Source organism: Bemisia tabaci, chromosome 6, assembly GCF_918797505.1.
Source record: "Bemisia tabaci chromosome 6, PGI_BMITA_v3".
Lineage (NCBI taxonomy): Eukaryota > Metazoa > Arthropoda > Insecta > Hemiptera > Aleyrodidae > Bemisia > Bemisia tabaci.
Window position 1 is genome coordinate 28,211,379 of NC_092798.1, and position 26,824 is coordinate 28,238,202.

The window sequence follows — 26,824 nt, forward strand, 5'->3', positions numbered from 1 at the left end:
AGGGCGATATCTCGGTTAATATTGAACGTAGAAAGTTGCTACTGTTTGGACGGATCTTATCATTTTTAGCTAATCTATAAGAATCGAGCATCAAAATACGATTCTATGACCAGCGCAACTGGCCCATTTTCGTCAATTCTTCTTAATGTGTATATTCATAATTTGTTCGGGATAGTTATCAATTTCCTCTTTAAAAAAAAAATCTCCAGTCATTTGCACTTATTATAACTGATTATACGAGCACGATAGGCACTTTTACTATAAAGACAATTAGCGGAAACAAACATCAAGAGATTTACATAAATCTAACAATTGAGTTGCCTCTCAATTTATATCTTTGAGAACCGAAGAGCTTACGCTTCCAATTTTTAAGATGTTCAGATCTGAATTGCTTTACGATTCAACTATTTTTTCAAAAATACAAATATTTCAATGGATTGTATAGTTCGGAGTTTCCGTGGCATAAATATTGGAATCCATATGCTGAAATATTATATTAGGTCTGTTTTTTTCCCTTCCAATAGAAAAGGACATTTGCTATGTAGATCGTATTATTTCGCCGGGTTTGCCTCTTTGTTAGTTTAAGCGATGGCTGGAAAGCATAAGCAGAAACAGTAAAAAAAGAGGGGGAAAATTATTAAGCTATAAACGAAGGGGCACGAGAGAATGCATCACGAATGTACCGGTTTTACCATTTTCATGCATTGTACTTTTGTTCAATTTTTTACTCAGAAAGTGCATATTGAACTGATTTCATTAAAGGGTAAGTGTCATTATTTAGAAATTATAATTGAACCGCGCGTTTAGCAGAAAGGAACCAAGCAAAATCAACAATTGACAAATTTAATTGGGCACTTTAATTGTTTACGAGAGAACGCTCGTGCGGATTCTGTTAAAAATTTTAAGGAATTTGCTTCATTTAATGCAGAAAATTCACTAAAATTTGCACAAATATCTGCATATCCGTTTTCATGTAAAATATGAAGTTGCGCAATTAAAGTTGGTAGTAGCTAATGTGGCTTGGTTTACTTTCTCCTTAACGCGGTCCGATCCTAATTTCAAACAAGAAGAAAAAATCCAACATGAGTATGTTGGAAAAGCGTGCCGAATAACTGAAATGTTGGACAAATACCTCTTATTTTCACGTTATGCTTTTTGCATCAATTGGTACTTTTTGCTAAATTTGGGAGAAAATATTGATTCATGAACGTTGAATGTAAATTAATTTTAAAGATTCCGTCCAATTATCTTGATTTTAAGCTGATATGCGGCATTTGCGCACGACCGTGATTTGGGCGAACTGCCGTGCATCGAAATCGCGTTCAGTTAATCTCTTTGGATTTCGAACTGTAACTTCTCTCCTATTCGGCCGATTTGTACAAATGAGGTCTCTTTTTATTTGTACTTCAACGGAAAGTAAAGAAAAACTCGCTAAATAGACGGAAAACAATTTTTGAGAAAATTTGGTGGATCCTGGCATCACGGTGAATGGTTAATCGGTTAATCGCCTCGCCGTCTTTTATTGCCTTTGCTCGAAACCGGACACCCAAAGCTATATCGCGAGATAACTGTAGTGGTTTAAGTGGATTTCGGCAGGGGCCATGGTTAGTACATAGTATAATGAGTCACGAGGCTCATCACAGATTGCACTTACAGTGCAAGACGCTCATTGGCTATAGAGTTTTGGCGGGAAAGAAGGTTCTAGAGTTGAGTCCTCCGAGCGTAAGAAAGCTCCTATGAGGTTTCTGTCAAATTGAATAATACGGTTTTGACAGAAAAATGTTCTCAAGGGTTTCCAATTAGCAGTTCATTAGATTTTTTGGTAAAAGACCATCAGGGCTTGACAGTGTAATGGTTCAAAGACAAAGAAACGGGTGCGAGGAAAGAAGTATTTGGACGACCCGTTGAATAGCATTGGTTGATCTGTGTGCTGTACTATGGTACATCCGAGTGATTTCAAAAAGCGAGCCCTACTGGCACGCTTAAAAAAGAGAGTTTTCGATTTATAAATATAACATCAATGCAACTGTGCCTCACTCGACATTCTCTCGTGCCGGCTTGGTTAGTAGAAAAAATTGGCATAAATAAAATGAAAATAAATGGTGTTGTTTTGCAGGGCGTAAGTGTAGGATTTAGGTGATTTACCGATGCACACAACACGCGTAATTGCTCACCAGTTGGACGCAGAAGGGCACCTGCGAACAGAAATAAGCGTATGGATAAGAACACATTTCTTTAGAAGAAAAAAATATCACCAAAAATTTGATGAGCGCACTATTTGGGCGCAAGTCGAGATTGTCAACAAATTATGTATAATATCAGAATATTAATATAGGAGTAAACGGTTAAAAAAGTTATTCCCCTTGTAAAAATTGGCAGTAGAATCTGCGTTCCAAAGTACCATAGACCTAAAGCCGGCTGCAAGATTTCCAATAGCTTCTGTAGCCGGCTGTACAATTTCTTATAGCCTTTTATAGCCCATAACGACTAAGCAACAGCCAGACGATAAAGTTTATACTAAACGTTACTAAATACGGATACCAGGACTTAGTTAGTTTTTGGACTACCGCTCTCTTTTTGTGCCGTAGTATCTTGATTTATTTTGTGAGGAAAGCTCCGTACTTTTGAAGGATAATGCCTGTCAATATGTTGGAGCGCCTTCAATTTCTTATGATACTGTGCAATACCTCTGGTGTGAAATAGTAGCTTCAGACGCCGTGGCACGCTGCGGCGCGGCGGGCGGGCAGAGAGTGCGAAAAGCGCATTGGCGCCTACTAACCTAACAGGGATACTCCACGCGTTGCGCAATGCGTGAAGTATCCCTGTTAGGTTTGTAGGCGCCAGTGCGTCGCGGCTCCGCTTTGTGTTAGACTCTAATATTTAATCTCGCGGAGTCAGGGTTTTCAACTCATGATTTTGAAATGTTTGCACACTCTGTATGGACTATTCTCATTTTAATTGATGAAAAAAAAAATTGGTTTTAAAGGAAAATATAACGTGTGTTTTGTAAATATTAAGGTAGTTCCGTATCAAACTTAATGATTTCCAAAGCACACGAATTTCTACACAATTCCTTTTAGCCTTTTATAGCCAATGGCGATAAAGTGTAAAGCCCGACGATAGGAACTATAGCCCGACTGTATACTTTTTTATAGCTTCGTATAGCCCGGCTATATGATTTGCTCCGCTTTCTACAGCCAGCTATATAATTTTCAATAGCCTTCTTTAGTCGGCTATAAGAACTCCTATGGTATTTTGCAGCTCCTATCGCCAATTTTTACTAGGGTCGCCACAGCCAGCTGCAGGGGCTGGTAAAAAAAAATGCTTTCATGTATACCGTATGGTAGTTACGATACTGTGGCACAACTATTCTGATGGTCATGACAACTATTTGGGCAGTTCTCGGTTACTTATAGCAAAGCTCATATTGACTGTTATATATACCAGATCAACTGTGTCCATTATTATAACTATGTCCATGCATTTATTGTAACCACTGCATGGTAACTGGCTCACTTTTACCAGCCGCTGGTCACGGCGACTATATTCTTTTTCCGTGCAAATCACACGCAAAGAGTTTCCTATATTTAATCCATACGAATTTAAGTTTAACACATATAACTAACTTATGAAAATGACTGAAACAAAGCATATTGCGGACCCTGGGAAGTGTTGACGAGTTGATTTTTGTAAACCAACTAAGACAATTACGATCGGGAAAAACTGGACCTAAATCAGACTGAAATTGGACTACAAGACTCACCTTACAATTGCAGGTTGTACATTTGTCAATGTTCCAGTGATGGACGTCGTCTTGGTATCGGTGGGCGAAGGGACAGGGCAGGGTGTAGTTAGAGGAGGTGAATTTGTTCTGGAAACAAGGGTCGTTGCGACACCTGGGGCAGCATTCGTCGGGTAGGATCTCCAGCTCCTGATCCGGACACGACAAAGGTGGGCACTCGACCGGCCAGCAGTCAACCTCTCCAAACTGGATGAAAAACCATAAGATTTGGTTAAATTTTATACCACGTGACTGTCCAAACGGTATATTAAAACAAGAGCATGAGGGAATATCCCTCGAACTTTCCTCGGACGAAAGACGCCAAAATAAAATATCAAACACAGGAAAAAAAAACACATTAGATCTAGAGTCCAGACTCTTGAAAACATTGACAAGAAAAAATATACGCTAGATTCAATTAGATTTAAGCTTAAATCAAAAGGAAATCCGCTCAAATTAAGAGGCTTGGTTCTTCATTTTAGCTAAAGTTCGACTGAGTCAAGAGTATATTTTCTTGTCGATGTTTTTAAGAGTCTGGACTCTAGATCCAATGTGTTTCATTCCAGTGAACACAACTGGAGTTGGACATAAAAAAGTAGAAAGTAGTTTTTAGGGAAACCAATTTAAAATTAGATCTGCCATGTTTGGGTCACCATACTGCCGGATTATGATGCACACTGGAAAAAAGTCTCTTGAATCCAGAGTCGAGATTTTTAAAAAAATCGACAGGAAAAACGTACTCTTGATATGCGCGGATTTTTGCTTGGATCAAGAGCACATGCCTCCTAATTTAAGCGGAATTCCTTTTGATCTAAGCAAAAATCCAATTAAATCTCGAGTATTTTTCGTCATTTTGTTTAAGAGTCTGGACTGTGGACCGAGAGACTTTTTTCCGGTGCAACTTAATGTATTCTCTCGATGTAAAAATTAGCTACACCATTTGGTACTCACAACGTAACCTTTCGAACACCAGAGGAATTTTTCCGTCGAAATCCCTAAAATCTGCTCTTTTTATCCCACTCGTCAAAGACCGCGCTGCCGGAAATTTTGCCTCCGTATTTTAAGGCACATCTGCAGGATCAATCGACGTATTGTTCATTATCTAAAACACCCTAATCCAGTCTTGTCTGAGGTGCAAGGAGTAAGTTTTAGGGCGGCATTTACTTACCAAACATTCGCAAGTTTGGCACTGATATACCCATGTGTCGCCACTTTTGAAAACGACATGGCTGAGCTCTTGATGCCTGCATGATGCACTTGGATTGCACATGGGGCAGCATTTGTTCTCTCGGCTCTCCGCTTGGGAACAATCACAAACAATGGGAGCGCAGCTCACTATTCCTTCATGACATTTGCACTGACTGCATTCCGAGCCGCTAAACGTTTCGCCATTCCTTACTTCTTTACCGTTGACCATGCAACCTGAAAGTTTTTAAAATGATCGAATACAAATTTTTCAAAAGAACTCAGTTCAAATAGAGAATTGGCAATGGAATTTTTTGCATACACGCTAAGTAGGGAGTAATGCTTCTCCAAGAAAATTAGTGCGCATTATTTTTAATCCATACATTTGTCATTAACCACATAGGACAGAGCTGGCGTCTAAATTCGGGAAACCCCTGGCTGGAGAAAGAGGGTTCAGGGGGGCCTCCAACGGAAAATTTCAGAATTGAAGGTTCTAGGGATGCAATTTTGAGCTTACTCAAGTTAAATACAAGCATTTTGAATATATTTAATAATGAAGCCAAAATACCTAAATTTTCAATTTCCTGAGTCACAAAAGTTACATACATGAGATGGGACAAGGAGACCCATGAGACTGCGAGGAAGGTCCTCAATCTTGGATGAGAAGCAAAAATGATGCTCATTCGTGAAGTCCCGATACAGATTGACAAATTGCTCCGGTACCTCAAAAACTTTACAGCCAATGGGTCAGTTGGGCTGACGGTCTCAGAATCGTGGTTTGATGCTTGATTCTTGTAGATTAGCTAAAAGTAATGAGAGCTGCCCAAACAGCAACTTTCTAACTTCAACAGTAACCAAGATATTGCGCTTTGAAAAATTCGATTTATGACGTCATCCACCGCCGTAGTGACCAAGTGACACCCTTGGTTTCATCAATCGGGGAAACATACATTTGTTTTGGTTTTTCAATTTGTAACTTGGATGAAGAGCCCCGGGACAAGAGTCCCGTGTGTCCCACTTGGAGTAGGACTGCTAAAAATCGTTCTTCCCATGTCCATGGCCGGATTTACCTACTTGCCGCCCATGGGCCGCCTGTATTTTGCCGCCCTCGTCTCATTCATTTTGAAACATCAATAAAAACCATCAAGTGAACGTGCCGGAGGAAGAAGGGTGCATAAGACGCGTTCACTCGTGTTGGACACATTTTTTGCGTAAGCCCTGTCAACACTACTAGCAAAAGTTCACGGAACTTCGCGCGAAAGTTCAGTTCCGTAAACCTATCTCTGTGGGGACAAGGCCTTTCATTTTAAAGAAATGAACTACAAAATTAAGAAAGAACAAACATAAATGTGGTTTAATAATTTTAACTTCCGCCGCCGTGCCGCATGCCGCGCTGACCACTCTGTGTTTGGCGCAATGCGTGAAGTATTCATGTGGTCTTGTAGGCACTGTGCGTTTCACGCTGCGCCGACCGCTGCGCTGTTGACCGTACTGTGTTTGACGCAATGCGTGAAGTATTCATGCTGTCTCGTAGGTGCTAATATGTTTACGTGCCGACCGCCGCGCCGCGTCGAGGGTTTCTCCTTTTCATCTCAATTTCTCTTTGCGCCGCGACGTTCCAGGCCAAATTACGTGTTTGGTTTCTCTCTTAACTCAACTAATTAAAGGTGCGCAGTCTTTTGTATCACCGAAATACGAAACAATTAGAAATTAATGAATTCTCAGGAAGTGAGAGATTTTGTCACCTTTTCTTGTTTGTAATTTTTTTCTGAATCCGTTTTTTTGTACCTGCATTTAAAAAAATTGCAAAATTTGCCGCCCCTTAATTTTGCCGCCATGAGCCGCGACCCATGTGGCCACCCCCTTAATCCGGCCCTGCCCATGTCACGTAAGTGAAAATTTCAAACTTGATTCCCGCAAGTTTCAGTAAAAGTACATTTTTATATGTATTCTTAAATTATCTATTTGTTAATTGGAAGATAAGAAACAACTTTGTACTTTATATAGATTTTTAAAAATGTTTAATCTTCTTTAAGTTTATTTTCCCCCATATAAATTGAATATATAAATCATACGAGAAACAAACTTACTTAGTTTACATTCTGTTGCAGGATTTTGGGATTGAGCGTGCTGACAAGAGCACTTGAAGGCGCCATCGGTGTTAATACATTCGGCACTAGGATGACACGAGTGTATTTCTTCTTGACACTCGTCCACGTCTGAAATCATTTCAAAATTATAATTTTACGAAATAAGTCTTCAAAGCAATGATTTTGCAAATACGTTAATGGACGAATAAATTAATTATTTTGAAAAATTATTAACTACAATTATATGCTCGATTACCCTTCCTTTTTCCTAGAAGCGGCTTGGAGTCTGGACAGCCATCAAACAAATGGACGTATTTCTGTCAAACGGAACTATGTGCATTATGGCGTGAGCCCTGTTATGCATATATTTTCATGGGTCTCAGGGCTCATGTCTTAATGCACATAGTTCTGTTTGGCATAAATACATCCAAATGAAAGCATCTACGGTTGCTCGGTGGAATGAGCTGCACACTAAAATTTTAGTAATGTGTTATTTACCGTGGGTTTATTTTGCTATTAACAACAGCAACTTTGAGCTTCATAGAACTGTCACTATGGTAGCATTAATGAAAAGCCTCTGTAAATCTAGCTCGTTGAGCGCAAACTTCGTGATTCGATTGTTTCTATATGTGCCGCGCAATGCATACTTGCCGAAATGCAGGCGCATTTACACTCACGCTTCACCAGCGTTTCCTACTAGGAATATTAAAGGGCACCTCCTCAAGTGAAACGTATTAGTGATGGCTGTCTACAGGGAAAGGTATTAATGTATATGGGGGTAATCTCCTCAGTAAAGCAATTTTTTTTTTCGAGTTGGTTCGAAAAATCAGACTTTGAGATTTCGACAAAAAACTACCTTTGGTGCCCTGACTATTAGGTCAAGAGCAGTTTAGTCAATTTTTGTTCCAAACAGGCATGAAATTGCATTATAAGCCGAGAATTTTGCGAACCAAATATGGAAAATCATATTTTTCAATGTCACTTTCTTGAAACTAAATTTTTCTTGAACTACAAACTTTGAACGGCCTTGACTTCATCTTAGTTGCACGCTATTGGTCGTGGTCGTTTTTTCTATCTAAAAAATGTATATAGCACTTTTCTACGCTTTGACACCGACTACTTAATTTTTAGCTTTTGTAGACTAAACCGTTCACAGCCATTTTGGTAACCATTCATGAAAAAAATAAAAATTAACCCACGCAAACATGCAAATTCAGGTCACAACAATTTGAAAATGTGAAGACAAAACCGGTCCCAAAATGTAAAAAAAAAACCAAGGTTATGGCAATTCGCAATGCACGCAGTTAAAAAAAAGCAGTTTCCAGAAATATTATATTGTCATAATACGAATTACTTTGTCTTCAGGCAGTGTCCGTTATTCTTGTCTCAAAGAATAAGGCATGACTTATCCACGAGTACACTTGATTTTACGACCCAACTCGACGAAATTTGCTCCACCGAAAATTTGTCCTCGTGGAAATATGTATTTTCTCCAAGGCCGGTCCGATCACATTTTACGACATACCACTAGATTTATTCATCGACAACTCATACATTTGGGGTTGATTTGAAGAGAACTTACCTAAGCACGTGGTTCCAAGTCCGTGTTCTAAAGTAATATTGCTTCGGTAACCAGGTTTGCATGTACAATAATACCAACCGGGCATGTTGACACACATGGAGCCGTGTTGGCAAGCGTGCATGCCGGCGGCACACTCGTCGAAGTCCAGCTCGCAGCTGTGCCCGTGATACCCGGTCCGACACTGACAAACTCCCGGCGATACACACTCACCGCCGTTCTGACACGATTGCTTGCAGACCGCTGAAATTTCATTCATTCATTCATTTAAATTTCATTTCTTCCTTAAATTAAAATTGAAGTGTAAGTTTTAACTTCGCAGTTCCATAGCAGGCCTTACAAAGTAGCACACACTGGGGAAAAAGCCTCTTGGATCCAGGATCCAGACTCTTTAATAATTTGACAAGAAACGAAAAAACAAGAAAATTTTGACAAAATTCAGTCAGATTTTTGCTTGGCTCAAAGGGAAATCGCTTAAATTCCGAGGTTTCGCTCTCGATTCAAGCAAAAATACGGTTGGATCAAGAGCACATTTTCTTGTCAATTTATTTAAAAATCTGAACTGTGGACCCGAGAGACTTTTTTCCAGTGCAGGTTGTTGAATTGCAAATGTATGGTCAAATCATTTATGCTGCATCTGAGTGTTGTGCTTTTTGCCTAGCTAGTAGTTGAAGGGGTTCCTCTTGTTGCAATGAAATTGAAATATGTTGGAATCTTTCAATGCATTGGAAATTTTCAGTATTTATGACACATAGAGATCATTTTATTAATCGTTAAAATTGCTTTGATCAACCGAATAATGAAAAAATATTGATATTTATGTAAAAAAATTGCAATTTTATTGCAATAGACCTCAGTTTTACTAGTATTTCAATATTTTCTCTCAACTGTGCTGCTTTGGTGGTTACGGATCACAGGGTAGAAGACTAAAGGATCTTCTCCATTTTCTCAAAGGCTAAAGGTCGGGGAACAATGGGTGAAATAATCTTAGACCATCAAATACCCTTTAATGTTCTCACGATCCAAGGAATCATTTGGATCACATTAAGACAAATGAATTTCCGGCTCTAAGGGGGAGTCGATGGGGGAAAAACACAACACTATGATAGTACGTACATTGACTGAAAGTCTGAAGTCCCTGTCAGACATTGGCTGATAGTCTGACAGTCACTTTGAGAAAATTCGGGAAATTTTACTAATCCTCGCCCCTCCTTCGTAAACTGCTATATTTCGTCGTTTTCCTCACGAAAGAACGCAACTACGTTTCAGTGTTGTCAAATTTCCCTTCGAAAACTGCAGTTTCACCCGGGAGAGTGCTGCGCAATTCTAACAAGGAATTTCACTGATTTTCTCTAATGCAAAGATAAAAAAAAAAATTGTAGACGACAATAATTGCGCACTTACATTTTTGTAAAAAGTTAATCTGTTTTAGTCAATTTTGCAACCATGGAATAGAGTTGAGTTCCTTCGTTCGGAAAACGATGATTTAACGAGGGCATAATCCAACCAGATCTGGGCTTCAATTTAACTATAATTCTGCATGGACCATCTTTTTAACAAGGAGAAAAATTCGCTTGAAATATTCTGGTGAAAACTGATGAAGTTGAGTTGAACTTACGAGAGCAGGAGAAGCCGTCGCCGGCGAAGCCATCGATACAAGTGCAAGCGTAGCTGCCGATGGTATTGTTGCAAACGGCGTTGGAGTCGCACCGATGGAGACCCGCTCCACACTCATCGAGCTCCACGCAGTTGAACCTGTCCAAACGCTCGAACCCTGCGTGACACTCGCATTCGTACGAACCCACCGTGTTCACGCACGTCGAGTGCTTTTGGCAGTGATGACCCTCTTCACCCCCTTCTTTCAAGCACTCGTCGATATCTAAAAATAAGGAGCAACACAATTAAAATTAAAAACATTGTTCAAAAAAGTAAAAATTATAAATGAGGGGCTTGGAGGACTAGGCGCATTAGCGCAATATCTGAACAAATTGAGATTTTAATGATTTCAAGTAAAATTGAATCGAATACAGCAAAAAGGAACCAGAAACGGCTGGTAGAAAAGGAGGTGTATGCTCGTTATTGAAGGGCCATAAGAATAAATGGGAATTACTAAGCGCCAGTGACGTCAGCGGCGACGATGAAGTCCGGGAACGACGATCCGAGGCTTTAACTCATTGAGGCCTGTCTACAACGCTCTTGTCACATGCCCAAGTAACCATGGCTCATGAGTTAGCATACTTTGGTGTTTAGTTCCTTCTGATTTAATTGAAAATCCCACTTTTTAATTTCCCTAAAAGGAATCCCGCCCACTTTTACATTGTTTCTTATGCAGCTCAAACGAGCACATTCGATCTTTCCAATCCGTCTCTAGTTCCTTTTAGCATAGATGCGTCCATCCAGTCTTTAAGTAGAATCTGTGAAAAATTCGCTTCCCAATTCAATTTTTAAGCACCAAAAAGTCAGTTTGAACTTTTTTTTGCCATAAGGATCCACGTAATTTCAAAACTTCAAACACGTATTCCTCGAACTTTTCAAGAAATACACGTATGTGTCTTGCTCTCCAAGCCCCCTTAATGAACATTACGACATCATTAGAATCGGAGGCAAGTAAGTGCTAGAAAGCCGCTGCTGTTATGTGTCGCCGTTTTTCCAGTATTCCCAACTTCATGGATTTCGCTAAAATTTTAGAACAATCAACTAACCGCAAACCGCAAATCAAATTTTGGGTTGATCATGAACGGGTTTCCGGAATATGTGTCCATATTTATTGTTAGACCATATGAACGCAAAATGACCTAATAAAAAAATAAATAAATAAATACATGAAAAATATGAAAAGTTGACGAGAAATCGGTAGATTTTTTTGGAAGGAAGGTCAGAAACCCATAAAAACAAGGAGCTTCCGCTTGTTGGGGCTGCATAAAAGAGGAAATAAATTCACTAAAATTTTGGAATAATCAACGGCCAATCAACAACATCACAAACTAAACGGGTTAATCTCGAGTGGTGCTACTGGGAGGTGTATCGGCATTTATACCTATTCTTCGACCATATGACGCGCAATGAAACTCCTTCTGGTTTAGGTGAATTAAGATAAGAGTCATAAGTAATCCCTTCAGGGTTCCAAACTAAGCGTAGGTGTAGTTTGGAGTGGGCGTAGGTGGAATATTTTAATGACGCGCGATGAAACTCCTTCTGTTTTTAGTGGGTAAATGAAGATAATAGTCATAATCTCTTTAGGGTGTCAAACTACGCGTAGGTGTACCTGTAGTTTGGAGAGGGCGTAGGTGCAATTTTTTAATATGGCAGTATCGCTTGAAGTGATGATATGCGAAATTTGTTAAGGGACGTGGGCGATGTGACGCTAAAACTGATATCTTATAATAATATTTTAACAGCTGCATCATACTTTCTTGCTCCGAAAACTAATTTCAGCGGCAGGTGGTTTCAGGATCGTGGGTCTTGTGACTGTTCAAGTGTTCAAGGCACCAAAGAAGACCCCGCTACCAACCATGCTTTTATGTCTGTTGTACATTAAAGTAACGTCTCACAATCAGTTGCGACTACACTGGACACTCTTCATATTGGAAGTGTAAAAAAAGTGTAAGTAAAGCAATTTTCAGACATGTTGCATTGAGAAATGAAAAATACGGAAGATCTGTAATGTTAGCAATTAATTATAGGATTTTATGATTTCACCTCCTATTTTCATTTATCTGAGTCGTGAGATTTTTTTTTTTTTAATTGACTTAATTTCTTTCGCCAACAAATCATAACCCTCAAAAAAGATTCAACGTTCGGAACACTGACTTGAAGTCACAGTTTATTTCAATTGAGTCTGAAAAAAAGGGAAACTTCAAAGTACTTTTATTTACTTTAAAGCGAGGAGATTTGGTTCCACCATTAAACTCAATCCAGTTAGTGTTACAGTCACCGAGTCTCCACTAGCTGAACAGATTTTTACTGAGTAAAGTTAGGATGAAATAGTCATAAATAGGAACCTAAAAAATAAGCCCCTAAATGAAGATGAAACCAATTGATATCCCTTTCCTACTTACCAGAGCATTTTACTCCATCACCGTAATATCCTGCGTTACAAAAGCACGCGAAAGTGGTATCCAAATTATGACAGCTAGCATTAACGTGGCAGTTGTGACCTTTCGCACAAAAATCAGTACCTGAAATAAAGAGAGAAAATTAAAAGGAAACTTTAGACTCATTATTTGGGTTAGTCTTGAATTTTGTTTCAGTCGAAGACAAGCCAATACTTTCCATAATTGATCAATAATGATTAACCAAGTGCAACTTTTTGAAGGTAAGTTTACAATATGAAACAAACTAACTTATTACCGAAAAAATAATAAAAAATTCAGTGGAAAAAACCGCATCCAAGGGGGCGCGATTGGTTAAGAGGGACACCCCCAAAATTAGCATGCATATAGATAATCTTTTGATTGTTTCCTATTGACGAGATCCATGGTTCATGGAATAGAAAGACTTTTAAAAATTTCGAAATCATACTATGAAACTCTTAATTTGATTAGGAGTTTCACACATAGAGAATGAAAGGAGGATTAGCTGAGGGTAACATCATAAACAGGTTCCTATATGAAGGACCCAGACAGTATATAATCTTTATACTATACTAACGTGAGTTTACCAATATTAAATAATCAGCACATGTAAAGTCAGTGATATAAAAAAAATTACTTGCCATTTTTTTATTGGCATATGAGTTAAAGTCGTTAAAAATTCCAGTCTTTGGATGTCAAACTCGACTTTCTCGCGTTTCTTGTCAATTTTATCAAACTAGACGGATGTAAAAATTGTTGAGTGATTATTGGTATATAAATTTTCGTTCAATACTTTTCACTGCTGTCTCCTTTGTATCTCAAAGAAAACAATGTTTTTTTAACATCAACTACTTTCTTATTTTTTTCACCAGTGCAGGTTTCAGACAAAGGTGACAGCCACTCTCAATTGAACCGCGTTGAACAGAAAGAAACCAAGAGCCACATCAGGTACTGCCTCATTTTAACTGAGCAATTTAATTTTTTATATGAAAACGTTTGTACGGATATTCGTGCAAATTGCAGTGAATTTTCTCCAAAGTACGAGGCAAATTCCTTAAAATTTTCGAAGGAGTCTGCACAAACGTTCTCGTGAAAAATTAAATTGTCCAGTTAAATTTGGCAATGGCTGATGTGGCTTGGTTCCTCACTGTTAAACACGGTCCAATGGAGATGTTGCATGTGTGAGGAATTTGCGATTTGACTGAAAATTCTTGTGTAAAAGTTCGCGAGAAACACGATGGTGCCACTGGTTTTCTCTGCAATCAACTCCCAACTCAAAAAAAGCTCTCAAGTTCAGGTAAAAATGGAGGGGATGTCCTACCCTACCCTGAGAGTCCACCTCTACATCAGAGCAAACTCTCCATGCAAAAATAGGGAGAAAATACATTGACAGGGTTGCCACCTTATTCGGAGACTTCAAAACTGAAAACACGGCAACCCTGCTAATGTATTTGCTCCTTATCTTTGCATGTAGATTTTGTTTTGATGTAGAGGTGGACTCTCAGGATAACGTGGGATATCCCCTCCATTTTGGCCTCAACTTGAGAGCTTTTTTGAGCTTGGGAGATGATTTCAGAGAAAACCAGTGACACCATCGTGTTTCTCGAGAACTTTTACGTAAGAATCAGTAGTCAAATCGCAAATTCCTCACACATGTAACATCTTCACCAGACGTATGCTCGAGCAGTGATGAGGAAGTGTAGTTACCTCGGCAGATTTTACAGCAGCGATCAAGAACATTGACTTGCTCAGAGGGTGGGCAGCTGAGTGGTGGACACATAGTCACTGGGTCGATGCGAGTGCATGTCATGGATCCATCCCTGCACTCGCACTCCACACACTGCTTCAAACTGACCTTGTCTCCGTGATCGAAGAAAGTATCCCGTAAGTAACATTGCTCTGTGACAAACCACACACTGTTATCAATCACCTTGGTGGCCAATTCAACAAACAAGTCATTTTGTATTAAATGACATCATTTTACAGTTAGGAAAAATCCGAATTACGAATTAATGTTTTTAATACAAAGGTTTTACACGTACTCCATTTCGTCGCTCCTTTGACGTAAGGGCGTATCTCTATTTTCACGTGAGCCCTGAAAAGCATGGGATTATATGAAGAACAGGGCTCACGTAGAAATTAAGATACGCCCTTACGTCAGAGGAGCGACGATTTAAGCGTGAATGCTGAACCAGAGGCGGATCCAGAAATTTGGTAACACCTAATTCTCCATTTAAATCTACGTTAAATAATCGATTCTGATCGGAGCACCACGCCCCTCCAAGAATCGATATACATTTCTATGAATTTAAATGGAGAAAAACGATGTTGCCAATTTGCTGGATCCGCCAATGTGCTGAACTCCTGTTCTCTTTCATAAAGAAAGAAATGAATAACAATAGTGAAGAAGATCCTCTATTTGTAGCAAATCTGCAGTGTTCTAAATGTGAAAGAGATGTTTTTTCCCCCTCAAACATCAAAGCATACGTTTAAAGTAGCACACTGATTTGTTACTCAGGTGGCTTATTTGGTAAATGAATTTCACTGGGAATCGATTTTTCAGGACATTTCCTTCGATTTTCTATTTAGATTGTAAAAAAAAAGGCAGGTTTTCAAAAACGGTGGCAGATATGAGTAGTTCCAAGGGATAAATAAAAATGGGACTTTTGAATTCATTGGCTGGAAAATAAATAAAACCTAATTTCTTTTTAAAACAATATGTGTAATATGTGGGAGCATAGCTTGTTTCTTTGCTCGTCAATCATATATTCCTCAAATTAAATTCAATTCAACGAAATAAAGAAAATAACTAAAATAAATAATAAATAAAATACAAAAAATTAGAACTCCATTCGAAAAGCTGAATTAGATTGCCGATGGAAACGGATACAGTGCAAATCCAAAAAAAAAAAAATGTTTTGTCGAAGTTTATGAGTCGATAAAAATTAAGAAGCTAAGAAACTTACTTAAACAGGTGGGGCAACATTCGCCAGGATTTAGAACAGGATTTTTACAATTAGTTGGTGCGCATTGGACCGGGCGGCATTGAACAGTCCCATGCTGCAAAATAAATATTAAAATTACTATATTTATTATTGAAGAAATTACATGTCATCACACTCGGACACCTCCATTCCACGCACTTGTTCGCATGGAGTCACTTAATTACAAGCCCTGCAGAAAAACGTGACCTCTCGTATATTTCCTCACCCTCTCAGTAATGCTCAGGGTTCATCAGTTAGGGTGAAAAATTCAGATTTTATCCCTTCCATACCTTGTATAAAATGTTGGAGGGTGGAATGACTAATGAGATTCTTCATTTCAAGTTCAGTAAAATCTCAAAACAGTATAACAGAAGGGATGGCTCATCAACTTCCGCACTTGGAAGTATATTGAGCCTCTTTTTTCATTATTATGAAGAATTTATTAGATAGTGTACTTTTTGTTTCATGAGTGCACGAGGAGTGTGGTCATCTTTAGTCTTAACGATAAACGAAGATTAGGACATGAAGAATAGAAACGTAATAAAATGGTGGTGAGCTATCGGCTTAAAATTTACACCACCCCATAACAAGATTGATTCCAATTTACGTTTAATGTCCTGTGTAGCTGTATCATTCATCAATATTTCCACCCCTCCGGTGACAAGTTGAAAATCTCGCCTCTCTAAGTTCTGTGGTCCAGTATCATGTCGCATCGTGTCTTATATAATGGACCTTCTCAACCCTCCCATAAAATCTTGATAATGTACTAAAAACTCCCTAGTTTGGAAAGTACCCCCCCCTCCCTAGTTGTATTTACACTACTCCTCAGATTGATTTTTACATTATTATACATCGTTACTAATTTCAACACATTTAATTACAGGAATTCCAGTCGCAATATTTATGCCTTAAGAATTCATTCACTCCTGATGTGTTCAAAATAAGTCGACCATTATACTTAGAGGAGAGGGAAGTATGTTTTTAACACGCCAATCGTTCAAATGTCTCGCTCCAGTTTTCCGTCTGTACATTGAAACTATTTGAGAGAATTTAATGATGATGGTTGCAACGCCGCTTAACACCGTTTTAACAAGAGGGGCGGGGGGTGGGTGATTAGCTTCAACCAATTCAATTACAGACAGGGGGAGTCTAGACTCATTAGCTCTCGTTTCTCGCTTTTGCACCCTTTTAAACCTCAGAAAGTTGAACTAACTAGCAACCCATCCCCAACTCTGACTGCCAATCCCTCTAAAGCACCTCGCAGCTTTTCCGTGAGCCAAATTTCGGTTTCCATTGAATCCCTCAAATTACTCAGTGGTGTCACAGAGTACCTCACAGAGGATTTATTACACTGCCGATCACACACCCAATACCTGACACTATACATTTACAATAATTAATTATTTCATTAGTGTTTCTCTTATTTAAGTTTATTTTCAGTTATCTTTTTCTCCATAATAAACCCAATAACTATGGATTTACTGTAATACATGATTTCATCATCAGAGTTTCTCTTTTTTTCATGTCCTGTGATAGTTTTGTGTGAAGACGTAATTGGTCATTGAGCATAAAATTATCGCCTAAAAAATATGCGATGATGAATCCGTGGTCTCTCACTGAGAAATCGTTGAACGTACTCCTAATATTTTCATTCCAACATACCGAGCAATCCAATGTGCAGTGATATTAGTTTTTGGATTCGCGGTGTTCTTTGCAAAACGTTGAAAACTGTAAAGATCATGTAAATCGACGAAACTATAGAGTCAAATAGATCAAACTGAAATTCAATCAATGGTGTGGGTGTCATTAGCTGTTCAGTGGGTTAGTTTTGCATCGCACGGGGAAGAAAAATCACGAAGGTTTTTTTTTTCTTTTTTAAAAAAAATTGACTTTGAGTAGTTTTCCATTCAAATAATGAAGTATAATAGGAAATTCGGGACGTCGTAAACCGAAATACGTGGTTTTGAAGTTTTACGGTTGATATGTTACCCTTTGAGCTATCAGTCAGCCCAGGAGATTCTCATTAAAGAGATAAAATTCGGAGCTCATGTATAAACCATCATATAGACGTTGCATTTAAAGGAGATTAGGAGAAAAATATGCGGAAAAAAGAGAGAACAAGAATTGATTTCTAAGCTACGAAGGACAAAATTGTGTAGGACGACCTTTGAAACACCTTTAAAAGTGAGTTTCTGTACCGCACGGCCGACACGCAACTGTAACATTAGGTTCAACGCCTGGATACAACTATTCGCGCTCGACGACTGTCCGTGTTGCATAGACAATAATATGAAGGCGCACTGGCACCGCTACAATCTCAGCAATGCGGATTGATCTATAACAACGGTGAGATACCTCGCCACGGGTGAGAATATAAGGGAGACTTACCGCACAAGTACAAATATCACAGTCATATTGCCAAGAAGCACCGCCCGCCACGACGCTTCCGTTAAAAGTGCAAGCTTTTTGACAATCGCACTCTTCCACACGACCCATCCGGTCCTCCATTGTCTGTAGCTGAAATTTAGTACATAAATCAGTTAAAAACTTATCACACAGCTGAGGGAAGGAAGCAATTAATAAGATGGAAATATATCCAAGTATACGTGTGTGGCATAAGCAATAGTTACTCTAAGGTGTTTAACAGTGAGGAATTACACTTCTTACGACTTTTTGAACCTTACGGACTTTTTTTACGGATTTTTGAACCTTTCCATACCAATGCAGCCACCTGAAGATGGGCGGCCTGCCCGCTCGAAATGGCCATAGTGCATAGAGAACAATAAGAAAGTAAGTGATATATAATCGATTTTCTAAAAAAGTTTTATATTAATCAAATCATTTGTGTGGTGCCGATAAAATTTTAAAAAAATATGCAATATGCAACAACATGGTCTTACGATTTACATTTTCATTTCATCGTTTTCCATTGATGCGGTGATATTTTTTTACTTTAACTACTCTTATTTTTGACCTCTCTCACGGAGCCTGGAGCAATTTGGAATTCAATTTTTTCTGATACACTCTCGGCAATAAAAGAAAATCACACACTATACTTGCCAATTCTTCTTATTTATCATTTCTTTTTGATTCCTAAACCTGCAAGTCCGTCAATCACGTCTCATTAAAAGAGAAAACAATTCCAACCAAAATTTGTTATGGTTGTCATTTATAAAAATGCAGTTTGAGTTAATCTTTAATAAGTGTCTTTAATCAAAGTATAATAATTGCGGAAAATTAATTTTTAGTTCAGCTGCGTCATACGGGGGTCAGGAGGACAATTGACACCCCCCCCCCCCCAAATTTTAGAAGTCCTAGATCAAGAACAAGGAAAATCGATCAAACTTGCCGATAGCCTGATTTTTTTGAAACTTTTAATCGTAGTTTATGAATTATGCCGTGAGAGTTGCGAAATTTTTTCGAAGAATTTTTTCGGAGAATATTTAGAAAGTTAAATTTGGCAACATGTTATTTTGACTAGTAAGAAAAAGAGAAAAAAACGCCCCCCCCCCCCCCCCGGGTTCAGTGAGGTGACGCCGCTGCCTCAGTTATAACACTACCATTCAGCTTAAAGTATAATTTTCATGTACGTCTGAACTCCATCTCTCTTTGCAATATTTTTAACGATTTGCTGACATTCTTCGCTGAACATCCAGTTTTACTCAAAATGATAATAATGGTCCATGCTGAATGAAACATACACGCAAAACTTTTTGAAATGAGCAACTCATTCATTCATATAAAATTACAACAACCACAATCATCTTGTAATCAGAAGTCGTGAGAAAAATCTTTCCGCGTCATTTTTTCATGATGATAGAAGATGTGAGATGGAGGGTTAAAGGTCCTTGACCTTTCCCAAGCCGAAGTTTCGTCCAGACTTCGCGGCTACGTCATTACTCAAACTACTGTTTGCAGTGGACCTCCTGTATTTTTATTGGCGAAACCTTTTCACTCATATCACTCTGCTCGGAATCGGAGGATGTAAGGATCACAGAGTAGGGTGATGCGGGTGAGGGAAGCGCCTTTGAGACTTGGACAAAGGCCAAAAGACTGAAATCCAGCACGTTGGCTATAAGAAGTGGATTAGAAAACGTTTGAAATGGTGGAACGGCGTTTGGAACAGAATGTGACCATAAATTTTATAGTTGTATTAGTTCTGATGTCTAATGCGTTTTTTCTTGATCATGAAAACACATTCATCCATTGCACGATTCAAAATTATTGTCTCCGGGGATTTAAGTAATCTCTAAACTCCTGAGTCCATTTTATCTTTAATCGGAATTTTAAAGATACATCGAAACGAAGCTGGTGTGAAACCACTGCAACGCGAAACTGACAGTAATTCTTTACGTGCAACTACTTCTGTTCAATGACCATAAGTCGCAAATTTAAAAAAAAAAAAAAAAAAAAAAAAACCATAATCATAGTGAGAAATAAATAGAAATAAAAAACTGCCACTACCCTTACCCGCGCGACAAAAACGGGTCGCGAATTCAGTGTACTTGTAAGTATAGCTCATTATTTTTGACCTTGTCACGGTATTTTATTCCTTAATTAATTTTCCAAAAGGCTGTTTCTGGATTGTCTTGGAGGGTAATCATTGAAAAATCAATGGATACGCACTGGGAAAAAAAACACATTGGATCCTGAGTCCAGACTCTTGAAAACATTGATAAGAAAAAGGACTCTTGATCATCAGATTAAGCTTAATCAAAGGAAATCCGCTCAAATTAAGAGGCTTGGTTCTTGATTTAAGCTTAAATCTGATTGAATCAAGAGTATTTTTTCTTGTCGATGTTTTTAAGAGTCTGGACTCTAGATCCAATGTGTTTTTTTTTCCCAGTGTGTTTGATGAAAAAAACACTGTTTTTGTAAAATTATTAACATAACCATCAACATTATTGAGCAATGCAAATGTATCATCTAAACCTCGGGCGGAGCACACTTTACACGGTGATTTTCTGTGCACTTAATTCACGCGCAACGATCTACATCAGATTGCTAGGTTACAGCTTACAGCTCACCGGATTCTCTCAAAGTTCCTTCACTTGGTCGGATATGCAATTTGCGCTCCGGAGAGTTAAAATAGTTGCTTGAGATCGAGTTGAACTTCTAACATCAGCGCGAGGGCACATCACGCACTGTGTTATCTGCCCTTAGAGCATTGCTACAGGTGAATTTCCTGTTGTAATTGTTTAAGAAATTCCTGGTATACTTTCGCAATCTGCGCTACTTTTTATTCTAAAAAAATGCCGATTTAAACCCGAAAAGGCTCCTCGCCTGAGCAAGATAAGTAAGTTGCATATTTCACCGAGCTTATTATGCGCTGTTCGGAGAAATCATTTTATCTATTTTATTAGCTTGCTCGGCCGTTCATGCAAGAGCAGCACGGTGCGGCACAATAATGGTGGAGAGATTTGCGACCATTTTTACTTAAAATACGTCAGTTTATGAAAAGTTTTCTTTTTAGTGGTTTTGAGGGGGAGATCAAAAGTTATGCAGAAATGCACTGTAGTAACCCATATTGAGAGGCTAGTTTGCTGAGTTATTAAAGTATAAAAGTTTACCCTAACAGGAATCTTCGAAGCAGCAAGGGCCAAAATTTTAAAACGCTTCTTGGAACTTTTGGGACTTGAAATTCTCCTAAAATTGCCTTGAGTTTTGAAGATTTGGGTACACATATGGGACCTCCCGAAAATGTTCAAGTCAAAGCTATTTATGAAGATGCGTCTTTGAACTCCGGCCTAGGTACTTTCAGAACCTGGGGGCAAAGACGTAGGAAAATTCAGAAAATTCAAGACTAAATTTCTAAAACAAGCATCTTCGTGGCATCTTGAAAAAAATAGATGATTTGAATCGAACGAGTTTTTACATGCGCACTATCACTTAAATATGATTATTTCCTTGAAATTGAATAGTCAATTCCCGTGTCAATCATTAAAACTACACCTAGTTGTACCTACTTTCAATCAAACCGGTAAGTTGTGGATCATCGATTTACTGAAAGTTAATTCATTTTATCAGATTTACAATTTCATTTCCAGTTGTAGTATCTACTCTTGACTTTATGCGCACCGTGTCATGCACTCTGATCTCCAAACTACCCTATGAAATGGACAGTTCATTCCTTCCCTAATCGCAAAGGGTTCAATCTTTAACTCACTTAACGCAGAGATCAGCCGATTCGTTCTACTCAAAAGTTCCACGGAAGTGGTCAGAATTTTACCAATTAATGTCGACCAAGAAAGCAGTTTCGTATAAACTGACAAAATTAAGACTTTGACTTACATCTAATAAGAGATAGAATCACTTACTGACCCTGTGGGAAAGTTGCTGTAGCCTTTCGGTGAGTTGCTCAACAGTATCTTGCAGGATGGCGAACTGGCCACAGGTCGGGCAGCTGGTATCGTGGTGAGGACACTGGTTCAAGTATCCATAAGGCCCCGCAATCAGTCTTACATCTTGCACCACCCCCTGTCAACAATCTCCTTAAATTAGATAAGCGAATCGTTGTTTTTGCCAAAAAATTACTTGACTCGTTTGAAAACGGGTTCATTGTCAAAGGAGTCCTTGACCTCTTTCCCTCTTTTTAAATTATATTTAACTGGTCATCCCAAGGTACATCCCAGTGTAAAGAAACTGTTATTTCCAGTTGTTCAGTAGCGTTACATTTTTCAAGAACATCGAATTTTCAAACCTTTTACTCCACTATTCTCCCGATATTCCCTTCGTTGTGGGATAATGGAAAAAGAAGGTAAAAGAAAGGTCCAAAAGAAGAGAACGAGGAAAAAGAGAAAGAAGAGGAAAAGGAGGAGGATAAAGAAGAAGAACAAGAAGAAGAGAAAGAATGAGGGGAAGAAGGAGAAGATGAAGAATAGAAAGAAGCAGAAAATGAGGAAGAGAAAGAAGATGAAAAGGAAGAAGAGAAGGAGAAAGACATCAAGAGGAGAAATAATAGGAAAAGGAAGAAAAGAAAGAAGAAGAAAAGGAAGAAGAGAAAAAGAAAGACAGGAGGAAGAGGAAGAGGGAGAAAACGAAGGAGAAAAGGAGAAGAGGCAACAAAGAAGAAGGAAAAGAGAAGAGGAAAGAGGGGATAAGAGGAAGTAGAGACGAAGGAGAAGAAGAAGAATAGGAATAGAGGAAGCCCAAGGAGAAGGAGACGACTACGGAGAAGAAGATATGAGGATAGGAGAGAAGAAGGAAGGACAAGAAGGAGAATGAGGAAGAGAAGAAGGAAACGAAGGTTTTGACAAGTGCGATACTTTGACCATGGTAGATGGTGTGTGACTTACCCTGAAGAGAGAGTGTAGTTTGTTCCGTTGGCCTATCCAGAGGGCAAGTTGAGGGGCGGTGAAGTTGGTGTCGGGGGTTCTCGAGAGGAGCCTCAAGTAGATGGGGTGGCAGTCGACCATGAGCTGGATCTGGGTGGCGCTGACGGTGACGGCCACCTTGTGCCACGTGTCGTCGGCCAGCCGATACGGGAACGTCTCCACGTGGACGCTCGAGTCGCCCCTGCTCGTGTAGTGCAGCCGGATCTCGTTTTTCCGACCACTCGATTGCAATTCTAAATACCTGCGATTGTTAAGAACAATTTAGTTCAAACAAAACCTCCTCCGTCACTCTCAAATCCTCCCACCCCCACACAGCTACTAAAAAAAAATCCGGCCGTGGAAGCCGTACTTACGGGCTACATAGACGTGTACCGTCAACGTTCCGGGCTCAGAGGCCGGAAGTTCCGGACATAGCACCCGTAGCAGTCGAAACTACGGCTCCAGTACCCGAAACTTTCGACTTCAGAGCCCGGAACGGACGGTATGCTATAAAGCCCGTAACCTTTTTGTTTTCAGTGCGGCATATACATATCAACGGTGTAAGTCGACAATCACATAACTCGTTTGCGGTGTCTAAAAATCTCCGCCTCTATGTTATTTTTTTAAAGGAGAACAAATTGGCATCATTCTTTGAAGTTGACGCAGAATTTTATTCGCATAGAGAAGAACAATCACGGTAGTTTTAAAGAATTGCTGTTGAGTAGTTTTCCGTTTAAAAAATAAAGTATGACAGGAAGTCTGCGACGTCGCAAACCGAGTTATGTGATTGCCGACTTACATCGTTGATATACAAGGAGAGACCCTGCATTAAAAATCTAAGCAATGTAATCGGCCGACGAGACCCTTATGCTATACTATAAGGGTCTCCTCGAGACCCAGCTTACATAATTTCTCTACTAAGGTACTTTAGGCAAGGTATGAAGTAAAACACGATGTTATACGTTCCCTCCAAGAAAATTTACTTAGAAAGCAATTGAAGCTGCGGGAAGTTTTGATAAGAAATTCTAAGTGAAATACTAAAATGCATACACTTAATACTGATCAAAGGTCTTAACTCACAAATCAAACATGACATTCTATGCTTTTTTGCCATTCAACGATGAATACGCACGTCTTATCACAATTTCAAAACTGCAAACTTCAGTAATCTTTAAACGATCAGAGAGGCATTACTATGCATATCCGTGATGAATATTTAATTTGTACCATGAAGTTTTCCCTTATCAGTGTAACCTGCGATCAGGATGACCTAATAATTTTGTATCTATATGTAACCTGTAAAATTCACCGTGATTAGTTTATTTTTATATTTTTGAAATTGAATAAGATGGCGAATGGCAGATAAAGGTGCAGAAAGTGCAAGAATAAAACGTGAACAATGAAAATTTCGTTGTATAACATGATCAAAAATGTATACCTATTGAATCCGTGAGAAAAGGCTATGATGGAACCAGAGTTAGCTTGTTCCTGCTTGAGCGATGCAGCTATAGTGAATTCGTTTCTGTGCTGTAGCAGCTCGACTGCCTGTAGGAACACGCTTTGAGGTAATTTCAGGTCTCTGTGATCGCCTGGAAAACACATCCTCCATTAAGAATCGATTACTTTAACTCGTGGGAGCACGATAATATGTGTCACAGCTTGTAAAAAATGGAAGTTAGTGGAACAATAGAAAATCCAAGGCCACAGCTGGGACTGCAGCGTGGGGGTGTAATATTGGTAAAAAAGAGGGGCACAGTTTAATGGGCTACATGCAGAGTTAGCAAAAACTTCACAAGGTGAGGGAAGGGAACACAGTCCTCCTCCTAACAATAGACGACCAGGAAAGGAGAGAGAATTACGTAAAGTTAAAAACTCTGAGAAGTAAGAGGGATTCGGAAATCAAATTATTTCTCTTTAAAAAATGATAATTTATCTTTTCCGGGAAAAAGCTATTTAAATTGTTTAAAAATGCAACACTCAGATGGGAGCCTTTTCTTTAACAGTGCCGCAAGTAATTTCCCAGATTTGTAAAGCCTCCTAAAGGTTATAATAACAATGAATATCAACGGATGTTAATTTATTGGAGGATTTTTCGATCTTGCGCATATCTTAATTGAACGTATTCCTGCCAAACGGAACTATGTGCATGATGACGTGAGCCCTGTTGCGGACATATTCTTATGGGTCTCAGGGCTCATGTCTTAATGCACATAGTTCCGTTTGGCAGAAATACGTCCGATTGCTCCATATGGAGATCACATTATAAATAGTGTATTTCTATCGGAACGTACACTAAAAGTGGTATTATATTGCAAGTAGTCTGATGTATTATTCTAATTTGGTAAAATCCTTTAGTTTATCATTAGCGATAGTAATGAGGGGGGAAAAAACGCTGCTAGGTCAATATGATTCATAAGTTCAGTACTATTTTTTTCAAAACTGGATGACAGTCTTTTTCACAAGCACAAGAATCGTGTTCCTAGATTTTTCAGCGATTTACAGGAATGCGAGGAAACTAAGACGTGAATTGATCGTTTCAGTGAAGACAAAAGCACAAAGGAACGTATTAAATTCTAATAGATGAATCTGACCTTGAAGGTAAAAAGCCGGACGAAGCCTTTGTGGTCCTGGAACCAAACTGACGCCCTGTCGACTTAAATTGTGCATTTGTAGAGATTCAAGTAAATCTATCCCCGGTGCAGGTCCTGCGTCAACTGAAACAGACAACATCGCTCGTTATAAGTTAATCTCCTTCCTTCTTCCAATTCAAAATATTAACAAATTATCAACTGACTGCTACAGCTACTGAAATTGTATTCCTTTTCAATTCTTAACCATAAGATATTACACGAGTATGTATGATCGTTATTTTAAGATTCACTCTGCTTTTAGAGTTACAGTAGGTTTTTAAAAAAAAAAACGAATGAGCGATAGTATTAATTTTGTTCTAGGTATACATCGGCGGATCCAGCAAATCGGCAACATTGTTTTTCTCCATTTAAACCTATGAAAATGTATCGACTCTTGGAGGAGCCAGGTGCTCCCACAAGAATCGATTATTTAGCTAAAATAAAATCAGAGCAGAATCTTCAAAATCACTACAATTAAGATGGTGGTTTTCAGGTTTAGCCATCATACGTAGTATCGAAAACTGCATCACATTTGAAGAATTTTCCTGAAGTATTAAATCACCACGCGCCGGCCGGCCGGCAATACAAATTTGACGTACCTTTGCTAAAAAGAACTATTTGAAAATAAATGAAATCAAAAGAATCTTAAATGAGCGCAAATCCTTCGCACACACTTCCCTTCAATTAAAATCATTTTTATAAAATTCCCCTAGGACAGATGCGTTCATTTAGAACTCCGAAGCTGGGCTAAGTAACCGCCTTAAAACTTTGAGCTCTGCTGACAGTTCTTAGTTTCCCTTTGATTAAAGTACGTACTTCCCGGTGTATTCATTGTTCTCGACAAAATCAGGAATGATCCTGTGATTTTCGTGGAGGTCACAAGGCCGCGAAGCCGTAGTAGTTCGAAGTTCATCCATTGAACCGAGCATGACTAGAATCGAAGTTCAAACAAAAATAAAACTCGGGCTTCGCAGACCTCTGCATCGTGATTTAATAAGTGTTGATACTGAGATGATGCACCGCGCCGTGCTGGTCGCGAGACGCGGGTCACGCGACTGCCTCGATGTTTGCAGCACTGCCGTTTTAAGGCGCCGGTACTTTCACCAATTGTGTTGGAAAAAACGAGTGAGAGGGGCTGCATTTTACAAATGGGAACTGATAACACTATAGCAGTAGCGTGGCGTGAATG

The 26,824-nt window shown here is 39.0% G+C and overlaps 1 protein-coding gene across 3 annotated transcripts in view; it reads right to left on the reverse strand.

The window, feature by feature from the left end:
* LOC109034452 (protein kinase C-binding protein NELL2) overlaps positions 1-26,824 on the reverse strand; it is an 84,662-nt gene that overhangs the window by 6,363 nt on the left and 51,475 nt on the right. For 2 of the 3 annotated variants that reach the window (XM_019047608.2, XM_019047610.2), the window contains 14 exons: positions 25,597-25,719; positions 24,444-24,594; positions 22,988-23,267; positions 22,014-22,169; positions 18,081-18,209; positions 15,675-15,768; positions 14,416-14,607; positions 12,694-12,813; positions 10,254-10,514; positions 8,639-8,878; positions 7,057-7,185; positions 4,950-5,203; positions 3,764-3,988; positions 2,146-2,195 (listed from right to left, as the gene is read on the reverse strand). In XM_019047608.2, coding sequence (XP_018903153.2) covers positions 2,146-2,195; positions 3,764-3,988; positions 4,950-5,203; positions 7,057-7,185; positions 8,639-8,878; positions 10,254-10,514; positions 12,694-12,813; positions 14,416-14,607; positions 15,675-15,768; positions 18,081-18,209; positions 22,014-22,169; positions 22,988-23,267; positions 24,444-24,594; positions 25,597-25,719 — 2,404 coding nt within the window. The remainder of the gene's footprint in view (positions 1-2,145; positions 2,196-3,763; positions 3,989-4,949; positions 5,204-7,056; positions 7,186-8,638; positions 8,879-10,253; positions 10,515-12,693; positions 12,814-14,415; positions 14,608-15,674; positions 15,769-18,080; positions 18,210-22,013; positions 22,170-22,987; positions 23,268-24,443; positions 24,595-25,596; positions 25,720-26,824) is intronic. The other variant, XM_019047609.2, reaches the window with a different exon arrangement.